This window comes from Ylistrum balloti, unplaced genomic scaffold, assembly GCF_031769215.1.
Source record: "Ylistrum balloti isolate Yb309-2 unplaced genomic scaffold, AGI_CSIRO_Ybal_v1 Utg369874, whole genome shotgun sequence".
Lineage (NCBI taxonomy): Eukaryota > Metazoa > Mollusca > Bivalvia > Pectinida > Pectinidae > Ylistrum > Ylistrum balloti.
Genome location: NW_026782015.1, coordinates 778403 through 797977, shown reverse-complemented (window position 1 = coordinate 797977; position 19575 = coordinate 778403). Strand labels below are relative to the sequence as shown.

The following is a 19575-nucleotide window of genomic DNA, read 5'->3' as shown; positions in this document are numbered from 1 at the left end:
AAGTGTCTAGACAGTCTTATGTCTGACAATAAGGAAAGTGTCTAGACAGTCTTATGTCTGACAATAAGGAAAGTGTCTAGACAGTCTTATGTCTGACAATAAGGAAAGTATCTAGACAGTCTTATGTCTGACAATAAGGAAAGTGTTTAGCCAGTCTTAAGTCTGACAATAAGAAAGGAATATAGACAGTCATCTTTCTAAAAACAAGGAAAGTGTCTGGACATTCCTAAGCCTGACAATCATTTTTTAAAATCTTCCGTCTACAATAAAATTTTCAGCACCTGCATATTGTTGAAGATTTTATTTTGCGTCGTTGGATTTTATATTCAGAAGCTCACAGTCTATATTCCTACCAGATATACGTAAACACTTTAACCCTGAAGACAAGAAATTAGGTACGACAGACATACTGTGTGACTTGGAGGAAGCACAGTCACCCAACACATAAAATCACATCAAATTGGCTTTTCATTATCTTGATTGAGGCAAATTTTATAACACCTGCCCAGCCTAAAGACACAATCAATAGATGAAAGCAGAAATCCATTAGAGGATAAAATGGTTGTTTTTGTCATCCACTGGCAGACAAATTTGATGGCGTGAAGAATTCACAGTCATGTGAAGGTTCATTCTCCAGACATGCAAATCAATGTCACAAATCATGCCAGGTTTCTTTCCCAAGTCACCATTTAAAATGATACAAAACAGCAATAAAATCATGGCTTTTTCCTGTTTGCATATCTGGGGTCAAAATTTCAAAGGTATATTTTGAAATTTTCTAAAAAAAAGAATCCATCCCCCCACCCTTTTTTCATATAAATTTGCTATGGGTTAAATTAGATTTCCTACTGATGTCTGGCATTAAGCCCAGGAGTTGGACTGTGTAGGTGGCATTATAATAGGGTTTAATGGTAACTCTGTGTAACATGAACATGTGATAAAGGGGGTTTTGTTTTATAACTGTTTATGTGAAATGTGTACAGTTCCTAGTAGACATGACCATCATAACCACACAGAGAATTGCTTGATTCCTAATCTTGTTCTTTTGTTGTTTGAGTCTTGTAACAGGAAGATTTATTAACAGACATCATAAATTAACTAAAAATTATATTTATAGAAAAAAAAAAGGAATACTACACACATTGTGGTCTATGAAATACTACACATGTTGTGGTCCATTTACATGTACAGGAAAACTAGCTGAAATATGACATCTATATTTTGGCAGTTAAGAGCAAGGTCAAATGCAGAGCAAAGGTCACACTGTTCTCCAATGTATCTACAATGTCTGAAGCCAATACTTGAAAGGATTACAATGATAAGCGACACAACGCTCAATGTTCCTGTGCATGCATATCAATTAAGTCTAATGTCCCGGCATAATACAGTTAAAAAATACAAAGCAATTTTCAAGATAAACAAGAAAAAATACCAAAGTGCCATTCTAATTAAATCACAAAACAATCTGATGCCAAGAGTGAAATGTCCTGATATCATGCATCTCTTAAGTGAATCAATGTTCTGAGGTTCCATGAAACTAGTATGATATAGACATATGTTTATCTATTGGATTTACATACAGAAAACTCAATACAGAATGTACATTACAGGGTTCAGACATGTGCTGGGGACACCCCATATTGCATGATAGATCATCTTCTTTTCATCCTTGAGGCTCTGGCTGCCTTCAGTCAGAGCAAGATTCGTAGTTCCAGCCCCAACATAACCTTATTGTTATATTTGATATGGTCAGCATATATAAGCATGTTCTATAATGTTATCTTGGAGTCCAAGGTTTAAATTTCATTATTCTCGGGTCACTTTTTTTAAAAACTTTGTACATATAACTGGTACTTCGCATGGAATCCGTTTTGTTCAATAATAATTTGTTTTCAAAAATGAAGAACAATATAGCTACTAAGCAGCCATCTTGAACTTGCTTCTTTTTTGTTTTTTTTTGGTCCTGCTTTTCTCAGAAAGCACAAAAATAGATCTGAAATTTCTGAAATGTTGTGCTCTGGTTTCTCTTTGGTTCTATAATCAAGTTGATTTAAAGGTCAAGATCATATTTGTCAACTTCCTTATCTATAACAAAGTCAAACTTTGTAGAGAGGTTTTAGTGTTGGTACAGGGTTACAGACTCAACAATACAAAATCAAGAGTTACAATGAAACGTTTTTAAGATTGGAAGGTGCTTTGAAGGCAACAGATAAACATCGCACATTTAGAATTATACTTAAATGTATGCATGTAAAAGTTAAAGAGCAGAAGGAGGTTTACTTTCTTAGACCAGCTTTCAATTGTCCCTCCACATCATAAACTTCAACAGACAACACAGAAAACTTTGCAAGTTGCACGTTCTTTTAGTGGTAATTTCATTATGAAGTCTGGAAAAACTAACATCATCTGACTTTCATTAACAAACCACTTGAGAATATCATTATTTAAATTCCATGAAATTATCTCCATATGTGAACAGCTCTTTTTGTAGCTGTACATTTTTATTCTAAAGTGAAGGACTTAAACATGCGGGAAAAGATCGATGTGGCAGGAAAGTGCAGCTGTTTGTCTGATGTGTCAGTCCAGCTCTCCGCAGTCGGCGAAAGAAAATAAAGATTCCAGGCACTTAAAAGTCATTAAGGTTTAAATAGCACATGGCAGAAGAGTCTACAATCTGAACAGTTATTGACTTGTAAACAGTTCATTTTAAGATAAGAAGATTGTGTAATGATTAAGTACAGTTGTCTTTGATTTTTACAGCTACAATCCTCCAGTGTGACAATCCAATTTACTGATTTATCTATTTTACTGAATGGTCATCCTGATCTGATCATATCAGATGAAAGACTACATCTTTGTTGTCTAAATACAAGCTCCTTATTTACAGCTCCAACACTAACCGACATCTCTGTCATCTAAATACAAGCTCCTTATGTACAGCTCCAACACTAACCGACATCTCTGTCATCTAAATACAAACTCCTCATGTACAACACTAACCGACATCTCTGTCATCTAAATACAAGCTCCTTATGTACAACACTAACCGACATCTCTGTCATCTAAATACAAGCTCCTTATGTACAGCTCCAACACTGACCGACATCTCTGTCATCTAAATACAAGCTCCTTATGTACAGCTCCAACACTGACCGACATCTCTGTCATCTAAATACAAGCTCCTTATGTACAGCTCCAACACTGACCGACATCTCTGTCATCTTAAAACAAACTCCTCATGTACAACACTAACCGACATCTCTGTCATCTAAATACAAGCTCCTTATGTACAGCTCCAACACTGACCGACATCTCTGTCATCTAAATACAAGCTCCTTATGTACAACACTAACCTACATCTTTGTCATCTAAATACAAGCTCCTTATGTACAACACTAACCTACATTTCTGTCATCTTAAAACAAACTCCTCATGTACAACACTAACCGACATCTCTGCCATCTAAATACAAGCTCCTTATGTACAACACTAACCTACATTTCTGTCATCTTAAAACAAACTCCTCATATGCTACACTAACCGACATCTCTGTCATCTAAATACAAGCTCCTTATGTACAGCTCCAACACTGACCGACATCTCTGTCATCTCATGTACAAACTCCTCATGTACAACACTAACCGACATCTCTGTCATCTAAATACAAGCTCCTTATGTACAGCTCCAACACTGACCGACATCTCTGTCATCTCATGTACAAACTCCTCATGTACAACACTAACCAACATCTCTGTCATCTAAATACAAGCTCCTTATGTACAGACATCTCTGTCATCTACACTAACCAACACATCGTCATCTAAATACAAGCTCCTTGTGTACAACACTAACCAACATCTCTGTCATCTAAATACAAGCTCCTTATGTACAACACTAACCGACATCTCTGTCATCTAAATACAAGCTCCTTATGTACAGCTCCAACACTGACCGACATCTCTGTCATCTAAATACAAACTCCTCATGTACAACACTAACCAACATCTCTGTCATCTAAATACAAGCTCCTTATGTACAGCTCCAACACTGACCGACATCTCTGTCATCTTAAAACAAACTCCTCATGTACAACACTAACCAACATCTTTGTCATCTAAATACAAGCTCCTTATGTACAACACTAACCTACATCTCTGTCATCTAAATACAAGCTCCTTATGTACAACACTCCTCATGTACAAATACACTCCTTATGTACAACACTAACCGACATCTCTGTCATCTAAATACAAACTCCTCATGTACAACACTAACCAACATCTCTGTCATCTAAATACAAGCTCCTTATGTACAACACTAACCTACATCTTTGTCATCTAAATACAAGCTCCTTATGTACAACACTAACCTACATTTCTGTCATCTAAATACATCTTCTCTGTCATCTAAATACAAACTCCTCATGTACAACACTAACCGACATCTCTGTCACTAAATACAAGCTCCTTAACAGCTCCAACACTACCGACATCTCTGTCATCTAAATACAAGCTCCTTATGTACAGCATCTCTGTCATCTCATGTACAACACTAACCAACATCTCTGTCACATACAAGCTGTCAACACTGACTCTCTGTCAAATACAAACTCCTCATGTACAACACTAACCAACATCTTTGTCATCTAAATACAAGCTCCTTATGTACAGCTCCAACACTGACCGACATCTCTGTCATCTAAAAACAAACTCCTCATGTACAACACTGACCGACATCTCTGTCATCTAAATACAAGCTCCTTATGTACAGCTCCAACACTGACCGACATCTCTGTCATCTTAAAACAAACTCCTCATGTACAACACTAACCGACATCTCTGTCATCTAAATACAAGCTCCTTATGTACAGCTCCAACACTGACCGACATCTCTGTCATCTCATGTACAAACTCCTCATGTACAACACTAACCGACATACATCTACATCTCTGTCATCTAAATCCTCACAACACTAACCGCTCCTGTCATCTAAATACAAGTACAACACTAACCTACATCTCTGTCATCTTATCTAAACAAACTCCTCATGTACAACACTAACCGCATCTCTGTCATCTAAATGATGTACATCTCCGACATCTCTGTCATCTAAATACAAGCTCCTTATGTACAGCTTCAACACTAACCTACATTTCGTTTGTCAGACAGTAACCTTCATCACTGTTGTCTAAATACAAGCTCCTTATGTACAGTTTCAATAAGGTCAGACAGTAACCTACATCTCTGTCATCTAAATACAAGCTATTCATGTACAACACTAACCTACATCTCTTCATACAAGCTCCATATGTACAGTTCCAACACTTACTGACCTCTCTGTCCTCTGAATACAAGCTCCTTATGTACACTTCCAATAAGGTCAGACAGTAACCTACATCTTATGCTTAAAATGTTACATATCTTTGGCAGAAGATGAAGACTCAAATAATGTCTTACTTTGTAACATAATTTACATGAACACTTTTTTTTTTTTTTTCCATTTCAATTTGAATCCGTGTCCTACATACCGAAAGCCAAATGTGAACTGTTAAGATTAATAAAGATTAATTAACGGTTACAGATAGGAGTAGAATTTAAGAAAGAACCCAGAGAAGCAGATCATACCGAAAGCCAAGTGTGAAGAGTTAAGATTAATAAAGAATAAGAAACGGTTACAGATAGGAATGGAAGTTAAGAAATAATCTAAGAATAGCAGTTCAGACTAGAAATTTGACATATTTTCTTTAAGCCAAACATGAACACTTTTTACTGTTTGATTTCTCTACAGGAACCTTCATTTTTATCCCGGTGACCTAGAAAATAAGTCAAGGTCATTTATTAATGTGTAGAGGCAACCTTGTAGCCCCTTTTCTCAGACCATCAAAAATGACCCTCTGAAATTTCTGAAACATGAGAAGGTTCCAACATATGTATAGCTTTTTACCAAGCATATAATTTAACCTTTGACCCTGCTTATACAGAAGATATATAGCTATATATAAAATATTTCCCAGCAGATCCACATGATCTGTCGTTGTTATTCTGAAGTATCACACCCCTAAACCTTATGGATCTACAGTTTTCAACACATTTCAACACTTTTACCTTTAAAGAAGGTCAAGGCCATTTAACTGAGAAAACTATCTCAGGTATCTACCAACCAAGTAAAAAACGTTTGTAGAGGCTGTTTAGGGTAAAAGATGGCAGACAAAGTGATGGTGAAATGACAGCTGGACAGGTGTATGGACTACAGATACTGTACTTTATCTGATAAAGATGGAGAACTTGTTTCTTCAATTACTGACACAGATCATCTATCATTAAAATTGTATCTTAACACAAGCCTTTGTTTACCAATTTTCTCTCCAAACTACACATTGTTATTTAATAATGTCAGTTATTGGGTAAAGCTGTCACAATATTCATTACCATGTGTTATGCATATCATGTGTTACTCTATGTTACCAAGGTTAACAGGGTGCTTCAGCTAACAATAACCCAATTTCAATATGGATCATGGTACAGCCACTTCACAAAGCTAAACAACTTGTTGTTTATCCCCTCACATGTAATATATTGAACTGTTCCATATCTACCATGTTAAAGGTAAACAGGGTGCTTGCCCTCTCATACCAATATTGAGTTGTTCCATTCTTACCATGGGTTTGAAGGATGTAGACCCCCACTCTCCTCCCCCTTAAGAATGGACTGGTCTGATCCTCAGTAATCTTACAGTTACATCAACTACCCTGTCAAATCTATTTAGTATGGGGAGAAAAGCTAGCTGTAGGGGAATCTAATCAGATAACTGAAGTGTGGGATGATTAAGGAAGGAATTCAAGAAGGGAGAGATATGGAGAAGAATATACATGATAGACAGAAAGAATACAATAGGGATAAAAACAGGAATGTAGATGGTAGAGAGGAAGCAAAAAAGATGCAGAAACCCATCAAGCGAAAGAAAGTGTATGGGGAAACAGTGAGGAATATAGAGGATAGAGCAAAGAAATGAATGAATGTGAAGAAGGCTGATATTTAGAGGGTATACAGAACATGTGATGAGATGTAGAAAAGAAAGAGGATGGAAAGAAAGAATACATGAAACATGTCGAGCATACAGATATAAAGGAGCACATAAGTTATATAATGGAATGTAGAGGAACATAGATGATATAGAGGATGAATGAAGAAAGGTGTGAAGGACACAGGTATTGAGGTGCACTGAAGGTATGATACAATATAGAGGGATACAGATGATAGAGAGAAAGAAAAAGACAAATGTGAGAGACACAGGTATAGAGATGTACAGAAAATTTGATGGCATGCAGTGGTAAGTAGATGATAAAAGGAAGGAATGAAGAAGGATGTGAGGGAAACAGATATAGAGTTACACAGTAGGTATGATGGAATTTAGAGGAATTTAGATGATAGAAAAAAAGAAATGAAGAAAGTTGTGAAGGATACAGATATAGAGGTAGTAGGTAATGATAAATGTTCAGGGAAAGTATGATAGAATGTAGAGGAAACCTGGATTGACAGAAAGAATGAACAAAGAGGACACAGATGTATAAAGAGTATAGAGAACGTGATGGAATGTTTAAAAATAAAGAGAATATTATTATATTATATAGTTAATATTTTTTGTTACGTTGTATAATTTATCTCTTGTGTTACATTGTATAATTTATCTCTTTTGTTACATAATTTTCTCTTGTGTTACATTGTAAAATTTATTTCTTGTATTACATTGTATAATTTATCTCTACTGTTACATTGTATAATTTATCTCTTGTGTTACATAATTTATCCCTTTTGTATAAAATTTATTTCTTGTGTTTACATTGTAAAGTGTTATTGTAAAGTTTATCTCTAGTTTTTATCGTATAATTACATTACAGAGTTTATCTCTGAGTTACCTCGTTTAATTAATCTCTTATGTTTACACTGTATATTTGATCTCTGCTGTTACATTGTATTGTACATCTCTTGTGTTACATGGTTAAGTTTATCTCCAGTTTAAACTGTATGGTTTTTCTCTTGAGTTACCTTGTATAATTTATCTCTACTGTTGCATTTTATCATTTATCTGTAGTGTACCATTGTATAGTGTATCCCTTGTGTTACATCATATTTAGTTTATTTCTGTAGAGTGTTTATCAAACTTGATGTGAAATATGTGTTTATCTGTTAATGTCATGTCTGCTTTAGGTTGTAGATGAAATATATTTTGACATGAACAGTCAGTTTTTATGATGAAAGCAAAATCAATAGAAATTTACATCCTCAAAGTTCCCAGTCAACAGCAACATGGTGCAGTATATCATTCTTAATGTAAACAATAGCCCTATGGACAAATATCTACCTGATGATGACAGTCTTTGTGATATCTAAAATCACTTATTAGGCACTCACCGTTTGATGTATCAAGTATTTTACTTAGTTACAACAAGTGTTAATGGTCATATGGCCTGTATATCACAAAATCCACAGGGCCTGTAACTTACATAAAGGTCTACAGGGCCTGTAACTTACATAAAGGTCCACAGGGCCTGTAACTTACAAATAGGTCTACAGGGCCTGTAACTTACAAATAGGTCTACAGGGCCTGTAAGGGCCTGTAACTGACATAAAGTTTTACAGGGCCTGTAACTTACAAATAGGTCTACAGGGCCTGTAACTTACAAATAGGTCTCCAGGGCCTGTAAGGGCCTGTAACTGACATAAAGTTTTACAGGGCCTGTAACTTACAAATAGGTCTACAGGGCCTGTAACTTACAAATAGGTCTCCAGGGCCTGTAACTGACATAAAGGTCTACAGGGCCTGTAACTGACATAAAGGTCCACAGGGCCTGTAACTTACAAATAGGTCTACAGGGCATGTAACTTACATAAAGGTCCACAGGGCCTGTAACTTACAAATAGGTCTACAGGGCATGTAACTTACATAAAGGTCTACAGGGCCTGAAGCTTACAAAAATGTCTACAGGGCCTGTAACTTACATAAAGGTCCACAGGGCCTGTAACTTACAAATAGGTCTACAGGGCCTGTAACTGACATAAAGGTCTACAGGACCTGTAACTGACATAAAGGTCTACAGGGCCTGTAACTTACATAAAGGTCCACAGGGCCTGTAACTTACAAATAGGTCTACAGGGCATGTAACTTACATAAAGGTTTACAGGGCCTGAAGCTTACAAAAATGTCTACAGGGCCTGTAACTTACATGAAGATGAACATGGCCTGAAGCTTACAGAAAGGTTTACAGGACCTGAAACTTACAGAAAAGTTTAAATGGCTTTAAAAACTTATTATGAAAATTAAAACAAACACACATAGGGTTTTTCACATTTTATAATTTAAACAATTATATTGATAAACATAACATTTTAAACACAATTAGCTCTAACTTCATTAGCATGGCTAAACTAGAAACCTTCATTTCTGATCAACATGCAAGGTATCAGTGATTACAAGCTGATGGCATGGTGTGTTTACGGTGTGTTGATGGTGTGTTGATGTTGTATTGATGGTGTGTTTACGGTGTATTGATGGTGTGTTGATGGTGTGTTTACGGTGTATTGATGGTGTGTTGATGGTGTGCTGATGTGAGTTGTTGTGTGTTGATGGTGTTTTGATGCGAGTTGTTGTGTGTTGATGGTATGTTGATGTGAGTTGTTGTGTGTTGATGGTGTTGTCGTGTGAGTTGTTGTGTGTTGATGGTGTTTTGATGTGAGTCGTTGTGTGTTGATGCTGTTTTGATGTGAGTTGTTGTGTGTTGATGGTGTGTTGATGGTGTGTTGATGTGAGTTGCTGTGTGTTGATGGTGTGTTGATGTGAGTTGCTGTGTGTTGTTGGTGTGTTGATGGTGTGTTGATGGTGTGTTGATGGTGTGTTGATGGTGTGTTGATGTGAGTTGCTGTGTGTTGATGGTGTGTTGATGGTGTGTTGATGGTGTGTTGATGTCAGTTGCTGTGTGTTGATGGTGTGTTGATGGTGTGTTGATGGTGTTTTGATGTGAATTGACTGTGTGCTGTTTTTTGAGTTAATGGTTCGTTAATGTGAGTTGATGATATTGTGAGTTGATGATATTGTGAGTTGATGATATTGTGAGTTGATAATGATGTTTGTTGTTTGAACTTGGTATTATGGTGTATATAAAGGAGCTTACAGTGTGTTTTTGATGTATGTCCAGTCATCTGGAAGTGCCATTTAAATTCTCCTTATACAATATCTTTTGAAGATAAATGATTGAACTGTAAAGCAGGACACTATACACTCCACGTCACTGCTACAGTTTACATAATAAGTAAGCACCTTACACATATGAAAGTACATCCTAAACCAACTACCTCAGAATAAACAAGCATCTTCAATCTCCTCACACAAGCACCTCATACCACTTCAAATTTCCACCCATATACAAATCCCAACCTGGAATGACAGAGCTACATCATACGAGACCATGGTCATATGTATCACCATATGAAAAACGTTTGATTAACATAATTGTACGGCTCTTGATTATACCATCTTCAACAAAGCACTTGTTATATTTTCTCACATGGCAGTAAACCAAGTACTGATGACATATTCATCTACAGCTTTTGGTATCAAAGACAAGATGATTGGTTAAGTTAGTCCATCACTTTTTGCAATCAAGACTCTGATTGGTTCAGTGTACTCTCAGTCCACAAATGTGTGTAACAAAGACTCTGATTGGTTCAGGGTACACTCGGTCCACAAATGTGTGTAACAAAGACTCTGATTGGTTCAGGGTACACTCAGTCCACAAATGTGTGTAACAAAGACTCTGATTGGTTCAGGGTACACTCGGTCCACAAATGCATGTAACAAACACTATGATTGGTGCAGTGTACACAGCTGTGTGTAACAAACACTCTGACAGGTTCAGTGCAATCTTGGTCCACAAGTGTGGGTAAAAAATATTCCAATATGTTAAGTGCGTACTTTGTCCACAACTGTGTGTAACAAAAACTCTGACAGGTTCAGTGCAATCTTGGTCAACAAAAAGTGTGGGTAAAAAATATTCCAATTGGTTAAGTTGGTCCACAAGTGTGTACAACAATGTCTCTGATTGGTTCAATGTACACTTGGTCCACAAGTGTGTATAACAATGTCTCTGATTGGTTCAGTGTACACTTGATCCACAAGTGTGTATAACAATGTCTCTGATTGGTTCAGTGTACACTTGGTAAACAAGTGTGTATAACAATGACTCTGATTGGTTCAGTACACACTCAGTCTACAACTGTGTGTAAAAAGCAGTCTGTTTGTTATCGTGTACATCAGAACCTGACCCTGTGATCCCAAGCATCACCAAATGTAATATTTTTGACTCACAGGTAAAATGCATTTGTTGCTTATTTGCGACTGTTGACGGTGATGAAGTTGATGCTGATATTGTGTGCAATGGAACACTCAGGACAGTGACAGTCTGTGTGCCCACAAAGCTGACGTAAACCCTTCCGAAACTCCTGACTCATTGCTAAATACACAAAAAACTTGTAGAAAGAGTTACCGATAGCTATCCACAATAGATAAAAGTGAACACGGTGGGGATAGGGGGTGTACTGGTCTATAAACGCACCATACAGTTGTAACATTAACCATGGCAACCAGGCGATGCAGAAGATTATCGTCACTACAAAGTTCATGAAGTAATTTCCTGGCCGTGAGGCTGTGTCAGGTAAAATAGTCTCAAACATGTAACGTTTCTTTTGGAATGGGCGTGTGAAAATATATGCATTGGTAACGATGAGTGCCACTACTGCGGGAAACATCACCAAAACACCAGCTGTCACAAAATATGGCTTGTGTGGTCCGGCATCTATGGAACAGATGAAAACTTCCTGGTAAAAATTTGCCCTCTGAAATGAAAAGAGTGGCGGGCAACAGAAACTGATGGCTCCAAGCCACGCAAACAGAATCCAGCACATAGACCGAGTAGGGGTCATTGCGATTTTATGTCTCTGTGGTTTCCTGACCGCAAGGTAGTGGTCAACACTCATCCAAGACATTGAATACAAACCTGCGATGAAGAACACAGCCAATAGGTAAGCCTCAAAGTGGCAAAACTTCTCATCATTATAAATCCAATTTTTACTGAAGGTACTGAACACAGCAAACGGCGTTATAAACACACCAACACACAGGTCAGCCAATGTGAGTGAACAGAAGTAGATCTTGTTCAAGTTTCTGAAGGACTCTGTACATGCCACCACCAATAAGATGAGGGTGTTGGAGGTGACTATGGCTATGGTGTAGACCATGGTGATAACGCTCTCTGCGTAGTACTCCATCACTGCCTGTCAACGATAGACAATAACTTACCTATGTTTGGGAGACAAAATTCATCGCAGATACAATTCAGATCGCTGAAGTATATATGAGTCACATCTATTTTCCTGTCTGAGTTGAGAGAGCTAATTTAGAATTACCCTCTGTCAGGAATATCCTCTTCTCAATAACAATCCCCCTATCAAACTTGACGATTTCAATTTGCTTAAAATCTGAACAGCATCGTCATTGATTTTGAGAAGATTAATTTGGTAAAGCTTCAATATGGCAGCTGGAGAAAACGATGCTCAATATAATCTCTATGACGATTTAAAACAAACTATCAGAATAATAAGGATTACATTAGAGATTCCTCGTCAGGGATCTGATCTCTGGCAGTAAAATGATACCTACAGGTATTTATCAGCTCACGATTCCATGGAAAACCTCGCCAGGATAAGCTCCGGGAGTACACCTGGTATCTGTGGGAGTACATGCATGCAGTAAACGGTACTACAATACAGATATCACCTTGGTTCCGTTAGCTGTATTCCTGTCAGTTAGTGTAGGTGTGAATTCCTTTTGTCACCTTTAATCCTGTGTCATGGGGCCTGACCAGTGGTGCAGGTTATCGTCTTTAATCCTGTGTGGTGAGGCCTGACCATTGGTGCTGGTATTGATCTGGTAGTATCCCTTGTGTGTAGAAGACAACAGTGATTTCTATCAGGAACACAACATACCAACAATCTACGTAATCACCATCATCACTGTCTCCAAAACTCATACACAGTAGGCTGGTAGATTTTGTTCTCTTTCCATCCAGTGGCAATTAATTAATTCACCATTTGTTTGACTATAATACACATGTGCACACGGGGAACCATTGTCACACTGGAATCAATCGGCCGTGTTAGAGTCAGGTAGTAGTGTTATAGCAGCTGATCATTGGCCTCAGCAGGATTCTGAACATCTACAATCAGGTCCTAACACCACAAGCCATTATGTCACACTTCAGTCACTCTCTGAAACTGGTTCCAACTATTACAGGATTTCTTTGAGACCAAAGTCACTCTGAGTCATTAGTCACACATTACTTGGAAGTGAATGAGAGATGAACACTTTCCCTTGCTCACAATTTCAATATCTGAGTGGAGTAGAATTAGCCAGATCTGCAGGGCTTACTCTGACATGTCCCTTATTTCAGTGAGGTGGTAAAAGGATAAGTTACCTGGTAAAAAACAAAGAAAATCATGTCAGTAACTTTAACTGTATGTAAATCACTAGATCTCTCCACAAAGACAACCTCACCATACATACAGACAACCTCACCATACATATACCTCATCATATAGACACCCTCACCATACATATACCTCATCATATAGACACCCTCACCATACATACACCTCATCATATAGACACCCTCACCATACATATACCTCATCATATAGACAACCTCACCATACATATACCCCATCATATAGACACCCTCACCATACATATACCCCATCATATAGACAACCTCACCATACATATAGACAACCTCACCATACATACAACCCATCATATAGACACCCTGAACATACATATACCCCATCATATAGACACCCTCACAATACATATAGACACCCTCACCATACATATACCCCATCATATAGACAACCTCACCATACATACACCCCATCATATAGACACCCTGACCATACATATACCCCATCATATAGACACCCTCACAATACATATAGACACCCTCACCATACATATAGACACCCTCACCATACATATACCCCATCATATAGACACCCTTACGATACATATACCTCATCATATAGACAACCTCACCATACATATACCCCATCATATAGACAACCTCACCATACATATAGACAACCTCACCATACATACACCCCATCATATAGACAATCTCACCATACATATACCCCATCATACAGACAACCTCACCATACATATACCCCATCATATAGACACCCTCACGATACATATACCCCATCATATAGACAACCTCAACATACATATACCCCATCATACAGACAACCTCACCATACATATACCCCATCATATAGACAACCTCACCATACATATACCTCATCATATAGACACCCTGACCATACATATAGACAACCTCACCATACATATACCCAATAGACAACCTCACCATACATATACCCTATCATATAGACAACCTCACCATACATACACCCCATCATATAGACAATCTCACCATACATATACCCCATCATATAGACAACCTCACCATACATATACCCCATCATATAGACAACCTCACCATACATATACCCCATCATATAGACAACCTCACCATACATATACCCCATCATATAGACAACCTCACCATACATATACCCCATCATATAGACAACCTCACCATACATATACCCCATCATATAGACAACCTCAACATACATATACCCCATCATATAGACAATCTCACCATACATATACCCCATCATATAGACAACCTCACCATACATATACCCCATCATATAGACAACCTCACCATACATATACCCCATCATATAGACAACCTCACCATACATATACCCCATCATATAGACAACCTCACCATACATATACCCTATCATATAGACAACCTCACCATACATATACCCCATCATATAGACAACCTCAACATACATATACCCCATCATATAGACAACCTCACCATACATACACCCCATCATATAGACAACCTTACCATACATATAGACAACCTCACCATACATATACCCCATCATATAGACAACCTCACCATACATATACCCCATCATATAGACAACCTCACCATACATATACCCCATCATATAGACAACCTCACCATACATATACCCCATCATATAGACAACCTCACCATACATATACCCCATCATATAGACAACCTCACCATACATACACCCCATCATATAGACAACCTCACCATACATATACCCCATCATATAGACAACCTCACCATACATACACCCCATCATATAGACAACCTCACCATACATACACCCCATCATATAGACAACCTCACCATACATATAGACAACCTCACCATACCTATACCCCATCATATAGACAACCTCACCATACATATAGACAACCTCACCATACATACACCCCATCATATAGATGACCTCACCATACATATAGACAACCTCACCATACATATAGACAACCTCACCATACCTATACCCCATCATATAGACAACCTCACCATACATATAGACAACCTCACCATACATACACCCCATCATATAGATGACCTCACCATACATATACCCCATCATATAGACACCCTCACCATACATATAGACAACCTCACCATACATACACCCCATCATATAGACAACCTCACCATACATACACCCCATCATATAGACAACCTCACCATACATATAGACAACCTCACCATACATACACCCCATCATATAGACAACCTCACCATACATATACCCCATCATATAGACACCCTCAACATACATATACCCCATCATATAGACACCCTCACCATACATATAGACAACCTCACCATACATACACCCCATCATATAGACAACCTCACCATACATATAGACAACCTCACCATACATATAGACAACCTCACCATACATACACCCCTATCCCATAAACAACATCACCTCATACACCTTATCACATCACATACCCTCCCTATGGCATACTATTTAGTCCACAGTGGCTATATAATAAGTAAACCTACCTGTTAATAGTGCTTGTAGCAAGCCACTTGGATATGGTCACACAACAGTTCACTGGTGATGACTGTGCAGTCATCAGTCATTTGCCATTGTCCATGTTGTTAAGAATTGTCTGGTATCTCTCACTAGTAAAGCCCTTTTCAGCGAGTCTCATTATAAAATAAATCTAACTTGTTTTGATCAGTCTCACAACTGCTGCATCCAGTAGTGCTTTTAGGCATCCTTCTACAAATTGTAGTTCAACACAATATTCAATTATAAGTATTGAGCAGTGTAGCCGTAGCCCAGGGGCAGAAATAACAATGACATACACACTGTGCTCTAACAGTCTATCTGAGATAAAGAATACCACAGCTTGGTCAGCAGGCGTCCAGTCTCTGACTGATTGACCAGGTGTATGGACCCAGGGAGGCTGATATAGTACCACCTGGTTCTAACATACCAGTCCTACCACGTAGCACCAGTCATATGATATATGGTATAATGAACAGTACTATCATAGCCAGATCTGTGTGTTTGATGAAGCTTTTACTCTGGTTAACACACAGGCTGCTGTTTTATAATCGTAATGTGTCCATATTTTGAAGTACGATGCTTTCTGTGATACTCAATATAACTGATGATTAGCCTTGCTTTGTGATGTATCTGCATAGCAATGACATATTGTGGAGATCTGCTATAACTATGGTCCTCCATGGAGATTTCCTGTCATTATTATCCTTTGTGGAGGTTTGCTGTAACTATGGTTGTCTGTAGAGATCTGCTGTAAATATTATCCTCTGTGGAGATCTGCTGTAAATATCATCCTCTGTGGAGGTTTACTGTAAATATCATCCTCTGTGGAGGTTTACTGTAAATATCATCCTCTGTGGAGGTTTGCTGTAACTATGGTTGTCTGTGGAGATCTGCTGTAATTATTATCCTCTGTGGACGTTTACTGTAACTATGATCAGTAACCGTTTCGGTATGGACATGCTGCATAACTAAAATCTGCAATCTTTGTGAATTTTACGATTACTATATCTCCTATATGTCTCCCTGCCTTTATGTAGTTCTCCTGTAAGTAATAAATCGTGGCTGTATTGATCAAGCCTCCCATTGGTACTCAATACTCGATACATCAGTAGTAATCTTTGCTGTGATACCTATCGTATAAATCCTTGCCAGCCTCATTTAACAATGTCTGGATCTGCATTGGCACAGCGACACATCCTCACTCAGCTCAAATATCCCCTGTCTACCGACATGGAAATCATTTATTCCATCATAAATTCTCAGCAGAATTCTCTTTTCTTAAAATGTATGTCATCTATACAATATAGTAAGGATTGTTTGCTCATTTCTTTTCCAAACAGTTTGCTGTCAGCTGATTGTGTACCGATGATTCTGTTTCTATGGAAACAAGCACAAGTTTGCAGTAATCCAGTATGAAATGTTTTGAGCTTTTATTCCATATCAGGTGTCATACCTAAACTTTCCACATATCAATCACATCCTTATCTGTGTGGCTGTGTCAGACCCCAGTATAAACCAGTGATTAAAGTAATGGTATTGAATACTGACTGTGTCACTACATGGCAGTTGGTTGTTTATCACAAAACTGTAGACTGTCGTTCTTCTCTCACAATAGTTTTGACTGTCTGTCTCTCATAACTCTATTGTTTGTCCCTCATTACAATACAGCAGACTGCTGTGAGACTCTCACAATGTCATTGACTGCTATTGGTTTCTGACAAGACTGTAGACTGCTATATGTCTCCCGCGACAATACAAATTGTCCTTTGTCTCTCACAACTATATACACTGTGTTGCTTGCTACCACTTTTTAGGGTGAGTCTCCCATAATGCTTTACTAATGTTAATTTCGACAATTAAGATTCTCATTATTACAATTCTGCAGCACTGTCGTTTATCATGACTCTATACACTGGTGCTGTCTCTCAAACTGTAGACTGTCATTTGTCTGTCAGGACAATGATAGAAACCATTTTTTCTCTCTCAAAACACTGTAGATAGTTATCTACCTTTAACCTGTAGACCATGTTTACATTTTGTATTGCTGTTGGAGAGATCAGGCCTTATCTCTGTTTAGCCCCAGTAACAGATTGTAGATGGTGCTCACTGGTCATTGCACAGACATGATACAGCTGTCAGACCTAAGGCAGTGAAAAAGCGTTGGGTCTCCATCAACTCTCACTCCAGGGACACATTGCCATTCTGAATACTTTAATGCTTCCTAAGAAACTGTAGTCTTATTAATCCATACCAGCAAAAACATTTGCTGTCTGAATGAGAAACTATCTGTAATTTTGTTTGCCAGACAACTGATATTTGTTGCCCTATTTTTCCTGCATTTAGAAGAACACATGCACTCTATAAGCAAATTGTCTTGTCATTATCTGTACTTAGGAGCTATGTGTATGTATAGTTACTTATAACTTTATACTTGAAACTTTAATTGGACTGTTATAACTGTTATAGACTGCTGTCTACTGTACAGTGACTATATTGGTGCTTGTGTGACCAATGCCTGCTGTACAGTGACTATATTGGTGCTGTTATGACCAATGTCTGCTGTACAGTGACTTTATTGGTGCTGTTGTGACCAATGCCTGCTGTAGAGTGACTATATTGGTGCTGTTGTGACCAAAGCCTGCTGTACAGTGACTATATTGGTGCTGTTGTGACCAAGCCCTGCTGTACAGTGACTATATTGGTGCTGTTGTGACCAATGCCTGCTGAACAGTGACTATATTGGTGCTGTTGTGACCAATGCCTGCTGTACAGTGACTATATTGGTGCTGTTGTGACCAATGCCTGCTGAACAGTGACTATATTGGTGCTGTTGTCCCAATGCCTGCTGTACAGTGACTATATTGGTGCTGTTATGACCAATGCCTGCTGTACAGTGACAATATTGGTGCTGTTATTACCAATGCCTGCTGTACAGTGATTATATTGGTGCTGTTGTGACCAATGCCAGCTATACAGTGACTATTTTGGTGTTGTTGTGACCAATGCCTGCTGTACAGTGACAATATTGGTGCTGTTATGACCAATGCCTGCTGTACAGTGATTATATTGGTGCTGTTGTGACCAATGCCAGCTATACAGCGACTGTTTTGGTGTTGTTGTGACCAATGCCTGCTGTACAGTGACTATATTGGTGCTGTTGTGACCAATGCCTGCTGTACAGTGACTATATTGGTGCTGTTGTCCCAATGCCTGCTGTACAGTCACTATATTGTGCTGTTATGACCAATGCCTGCTGTACAGTGACAATATTGGTGCTGTTGTGACCAATGCCTGCTGTACAGTGACTTTATTGGTGCTGTTATGACCAATGCCTGCTGTACAGTGATTATATTGGTGCTGTTGTGACCAATGCCAGCTGTACAGCGACTATATTGGTGCTGTTGTGACCAATGCCTGCTGTACAGTGACTATATTGGTGCTGTTGTGACCAATGCCTGCTGTACAGTGACTATATTGGTGCTGTTGTGACCAAAGCCTGCTGTACTGTGTCTATATTGGTGC

The 19575-nt window shown here is 38.2% G+C and overlaps 2 protein-coding genes across 2 annotated transcripts in view; both read right to left on the bottom strand.

The window, feature by feature from the left end:
* Positions 1 to 19575, bottom strand: part of LOC132546023 (dipeptidyl peptidase 2-like) — a 62317-nt gene that overhangs the window by 23673 nt on the left and 19069 nt on the right. The gene's annotated exons all lie outside the window — the stretch shown is intronic.
* On the bottom strand, positions 10788 to 12321 carry LOC132546024 (G-protein coupled receptor 52-like). Its single transcript, XM_060209719.1, has one exon. It carries the CDS (start codon positions 12319 to 12321, stop codon positions 11383 to 11385), a length of 939 nt encoding a protein of 312 aa, XP_060065702.1. The 3' UTR covers positions 10788 to 11382.

Coding starts and splice junctions, on each gene's coding strand:
- LOC132546024 (XM_060209719.1), bottom strand. CDS start 12,321: ATGGAGTACTACGCAGAGAGCGTTATCACCATGGTCTACACCATAGCC.